A 5,227-nucleotide genomic window follows, 5' to 3' on the forward strand; every position below is an offset into this window, starting at 1 on the left:
GGCTCCTAAGAAACTAATAGAATTTATCAGTCACTTTGCCACTTTGGAAGAGTACTGGTAGAGACAAGTGCCCGATTCCAAAGTGAATGAACAAAAGCTACCTGAACAGGTACCATGTGGTGTTGATGTGGTGCAGAACCAGATGCCCTGCCGCCTTAACTAAGCTAACCGTGAGCAGGAGACTAGGTACGTCCAACAGAACTTTCGAGGAATTCTTACTCCTTAGCCAAAAACTTAAAGCAAGTTCAAAATGTGCAAACTAAAAATGACCCTAAACTGGGTTGGCTGGTGAGTCTTAAAGGCACAAACAAACACGTGCATCACTATGATTATTCAAAAGACAATAATATAGAAAAGAACAAGTGAAAAGGGTTCATTTTAATGTTATAATCTCAAGGTAATAAGATGGAAGGCTTAAAAGAAAAGTATATCTAATTATCTATAGTAGCCTAGAAAAAGCATGGAATAGGCAACAAAACATTAAAAATCATTGAAAACTACATGACCTGGTTGGCCATCACTTCTGGTCTACATTATCAGAATCAACTGCAGGATCATAACTAGGGTTACTTGCTTCTGCTGTGGTTGTTTCATCAACTCTTCTACCAGCATCATCCTCTAAAACATCCTCCATCAAGTCTTCCTCTCCAATATTGATGTCTTCCACATCTTCATCATCTTCATTGTTGCTTCCACCAGGTATTTTCCTTTTCTTTGGACCATGCTCAAGCCTATGTGTATCCAATTCTTTGTCCATAGTTTCCTGTAAATCCTGGTCGTTATTTACTTTCCGAGCTTTTCTTGCATTCTGCCATCTTTCCATATCTTTCTCAACGTTTGCAAGGTACTGCTCCCCAATTTGTTTCTGATACTCAGACACTTCCTCTCTCCTTGCATTCTTCCATTCTAGAAAAGCCTACAAATTGACAATACAAATTTCTTATACAAACAAAACCATAGGTACTACATATTAAAGGCAATATCAAACCAATTTGTTTGCATTATGCAAGCTATAAAATTGAAAAAACTTGACCGGAAGTTTGATAATTATAATAAGTAATAATCATAAAATTCTATTGAAAAAACAAGATAAGACCACAATTCAGCTCTGGTTGGCCAAAATTTCCACCTATTTGCAAGTATGCCCTCTGTATATTTGAGACCAAAAAAGTATATATATATATAAGATTTGACAAGGGTCACTACTTTGACTCAATTGCTCCCCTATTTGCTAGTAAGAACTCTTATTTATCCATAAAGCAACATAAGAGAATAGAGAAATGCTTGAGAATCGACCAGGGCAGCTAATGCTGGACGACTGCCCATGGTGGTCTAGTATAACAAATGGCAAGTCTGCAGTCTCATCTTTTAGTTTTCAGGTTCCAAGAATCAAACCTCTTCTTTCTGCTTCTCAAATATCGCAGCATCTTCATGTAATGGCTTCTTAGGTAAATAATATATGGGAGGCTCTGTCTTAGTCCTGGGGGAAGAAAAATGGACAGCATATTCAATCAAACAAGGGTCCAATAAGATCAATGGAAAACTTTCATATTTCTACCTAAAATCCTGCAATTAGCAGAACACATCCAGTCATCAAGTTGCTTCAACACTACAATGCACATGAGCTGAAACTTATCTTTGTCTCAATAAAATGTGAATATGGACACTTTTGGACCAAAATTAAAAATAACCTGCACAGGAATAAACCATTTCATGACGTTAGAAACTAAAGATTCCTAGTTGTTGATGTGACAAGCAAGGAAATCGTCTTGAATAGAATCATGCTTCTTCAAGTTCACATTTGAAGAACACAAACCTTATAAAATTTCCAAGTTTTTTATGATGTTCACTCCACTTAAGAAACAACAATTCCAGCTTCTTTTCTTCAGTTTTAGCAGCCACACGTGCCCGAAGTGTCTGATGAAAAATTGGAAAACAAATAGAAAAAGTATAAGTTAAGTGAGATCATATGAAATTTTGGTTCTCTATTATGAAGAGCAAAGTATTGTATCATTTGAAAGCCCACCAAGTCTCTCCTGCGTTTTTCAGCAATTTGTTCACGCTCTTCTTTCCTTAGCCTTTCGCTTTCTTCACGTGCTCTTTGCTCAGCCTAGGAAACATTTCAAAGTATTTGAAACTATTAGGAAGAATTTTAACTGTTATCACACAAAAAGAGAGGAAGTAAAATATAAAAAAAAAAAACTCTCAATTTTTGAAATCGAGGTGATCATATCATCCAAACAAATCTCATGTTACTCTAACTGCACTTTGCCACTTTATAAATATTAGGAATGAAAGAGCACAACTATCAGTTGAAAAGATGGATTAGGAAAATTGCAATGTATTTTTATGCTCCTACAATCAGCTAGTAATAAAAAAGAAGTCCTGAATCTTGATTTAAAATCTATACCTATTGTATAGTAATACCTAGGTATAGGAACATGCCAAATGGATTTTTGTGCATAAGTATGAACCCAGATAATGTATTAATCCTAAATTCAATATGCTTCAGTGAGTCGTCTATAAAAGTATGCATATTCACAAAACAGTTCTTAGTCGGGATAAACTTCATATAAATTACAGGATTAAACAAACTTACCCTTTGCAAAGAAGTAGATCTCCGCATGTATGCCTCTGTTCCTGAGAGTTTCATGTCTTCCTTTCTAAATTTCTGTAAAAAAGTATAAAATAAAACGTATAAAAATTGAGAAATAATAACAATGAGTCAATGACTGCTTATGTAAGAAGAAGCAGTTTTGCTCCACTAAGTTGAGCTTATTATACAACAATTCTGTTGAAAGAATTAGGTAACCGATGCAAGGTACCTCCAAAGTTCCAAGAAGCTGACCAAGCATTCTCTTGTTCCTGTTAACCAAGCGAGGATCATCATTCTTTGGCAATACCCTTGGAACGGGTTCTGCAGCAGGAGTGTCTGAGTCCTAAATAACAGCACATATCAATAGCATTAGAAATATAAAATTCTGAAGCAACACTCGTTCGTCACAACAAAAACAAATACGCCGAGAATTACCATGTTGGAATTTCTGTCTCTCCTAGACCACCCAGTCTGGTGTTGAGAATTAGATTGATTAGTAGCACTGGTCCCATTAGTGTTAACACTCTTCGGTGCATGAGCAGGATCATCCTGAATCAATTCTCCCTCCTCCTCTACCTTTATCAATTAATAAGCCAGAATCAACTTAAACTATATCTTATTCTTCCTCCTATGATCTATTCTAATCCTCTAATGTGCAAAAAGAACCAAATTACATGAAAATGAGAAGATTATAATGTTATTACCCTGACAACAGCAGAAGAAAGCCGGCGTTTAGCAGGAGGTTGACCTTCCGGTTCATTCCTGTCTCCCTGTATGTCAAATTACACTCTTTAACCAAATCCCTAAACTCAGATTACAAGAAAGATAATATTTTCTGCTCTAGAAAAGAAGGGGGAGGGGGAGTGAGACTGACATGGGGAGGAAAGGGTTGTCGGCGAGGAGCTGAGAAGGGACCCCTTCGAAGGCCTCGAGGATCACGAAGCCGCTCCGTAATCTGAGAAAATTGAACAAAAAAGAAACAGAATCGATGAATGAATTGGAGAGAGTGGAAGTAGAGTTGTGTGGTAATTGGCAAGAGAGTAGTGAGTGACCTCGCGCTGTTGGCGGAGAAGCTCATCGATCTCACTGCGGAGCTGCTCCTCCGACTTCTCCACCGCAGTGCCGCTGCTGCCCATCCGCACTTATCGGTTTTCCAATGAATCAGACAATCTCACACGCTCTCTCTTTCTTTCGAACCCAACTAAACCCTTCTTGGGTTCTTTACGTCTTTTTAAGATTTCCCCCCCGCCCCCTTTTTTCTTTTTTTTCACGTTAGCAAGAAGTTTATCAAAACATCAATTTAAAGCTTTTTTTATATAAAAGTAAAAGTGGTGATATATTTTAATATTGTAATTTTTTATGTTTTTTAAAATTGTGGAAAGTACACAAATCGGAGGGTCCGATTTCTGTACTCCAAATTTTTTAATTTTTTTTAACACAAATCGGACGGTCCGATTTCTGTACATCTAATAAATTTGACGGTCTAATTTCTGCTTCTGTAATTAAACGATTCCACATTTAAAAAAAAAACACAACTATCACTCCAATATTAAAAATAAAAAGTTCTATTTTGTTTACCGTGTAAACGAATTAATATTGCTTATATATCATTTACACTGTAAACAAGATATATGAAATTTGAAAAAAAAATACACATATTTCATTTATAGTGCAAATGAGATATGTGTATTTGTAAATCCATCAAACACTGCCTCAATAGGAGTCTGGACCTCGCATTCAGGCTTAAATCACGATTTCAGGTAACCCCCGGAATAGATATATTTTGTTACTATTTAGATCAATTTTAATTAATTTATATTTTATTTATATTTTAAATTTTAAATTAATAATTTTGTTTGTTTGTAGTGAATTCTTAAAAATAGAACTTTCAGATAATAGAGAAGATGGACAAAGGATAGGCGGCGTAATTTGAAACAGTCCATTTAAAAATTAGTACATTATTTTTTAGAAACTAACGCATTTAAATTAGAGTAAAGTATTAAATTGGTCCTCTACGTTTGGGCTTATTTTGGTCCTTAAGATCTTATTTGAATCTAAAAAGAGGTTTCATTTAATTTCAATGTAGTCCTACCATACAAGAACAAAGTCGAAGAACAAATACAAGCTCTGAAAGCACAAAATCAACCGTGAATGACGGAATGCATCAATACATTTATTTATCATTTTTCTTACAATTTAAAGGAAATATTTTCTATATAACTAAAGAGAATAATAAATAAATATACCACGGTTGATTTTGCGCCTTTAGAGCTTATACTTGTTTTGTAGATTATCGACTTTATTCTTGTACTCCTACATTTCGTTAATTATTTTTGTTAATAATTTTAAATTAGGTGATACATCAAGGCGCCCGCTAATTAGTAGTTAAAACCGTTTATCTCACATATTATTCTAAAAATGTCCATCTTTCCTATTATTTAAAATTGTACATCTTTTTTATTATTTTGAAACATTCTATTTTTAAGAGTCCAGTGCAAACAAACAAAGTTAAAAATTTAAAATATAAATGAGATATAAATTAATTAAAGTCGATCTAAATAGTAATAAAATATATCGATTTTTATTTTTTAAATTTATCCAAATTAAATTATTAATATTTTTTATTATTTT

At 34.3% G+C, this 5,227-nt stretch overlaps 1 protein-coding gene across 1 annotated transcript; it reads right to left on the reverse strand.

Annotated features, from left to right (window-relative positions):
- On the reverse strand, nucleotides 350–3,859 carry LOC107631587 (pinin). Its single transcript, XM_016335077.2, has 10 exons — nucleotides 3,649–3,859; nucleotides 3,471–3,551; nucleotides 3,301–3,366; nucleotides 3,032–3,172; nucleotides 2,826–2,939; nucleotides 2,600–2,671; nucleotides 2,027–2,110; nucleotides 1,817–1,917; nucleotides 1,396–1,480; nucleotides 350–916 (listed from the first exon to the last, which is right to left on the reverse strand). The coding sequence occupies exons 1-10, from the start codon at nucleotides 3,730–3,732 to the stop codon at nucleotides 518–520; spliced, it is 1,227 nt and encodes a 408-aa protein (XP_016190563.1). The 5' UTR covers nucleotides 3,733–3,859; the 3' UTR covers nucleotides 350–517.

Source organism: Arachis ipaensis, chromosome B03, assembly GCF_000816755.2.
Source record: "Arachis ipaensis cultivar K30076 chromosome B03, Araip1.1, whole genome shotgun sequence".
Classification (NCBI taxonomy): domain Eukaryota; kingdom Viridiplantae; phylum Streptophyta; class Magnoliopsida; order Fabales; family Fabaceae; genus Arachis; species Arachis ipaensis.

What these genes read in the sequence shown, in the direction of transcription:
- LOC107631587 (XM_016335077.2), bottom strand. Translation starts at nt 3,732, where the DNA reads ATGGGCAGCAGCGGCACTGCGGTGGAGAAGTCGGAGGAGCAGCTCCGC. An exon ending in GACAACCCTTTCCTCCCCAT is followed by an intron (nt 3,367 to 3,470) that starts GTCAGTCTCACT and finishes TTTGACATACAG; the next exon opens with GGAGACAGGAATGAACCGGA. An exon ending in AAAAACGCAGGAGAGACTTG is followed by an intron (nt 1,918 to 2,026) that starts GTGGGCTTTCAA and finishes ATTTTTCATCAG; the next exon opens with ACACTTCGGGCACGTGTGGC.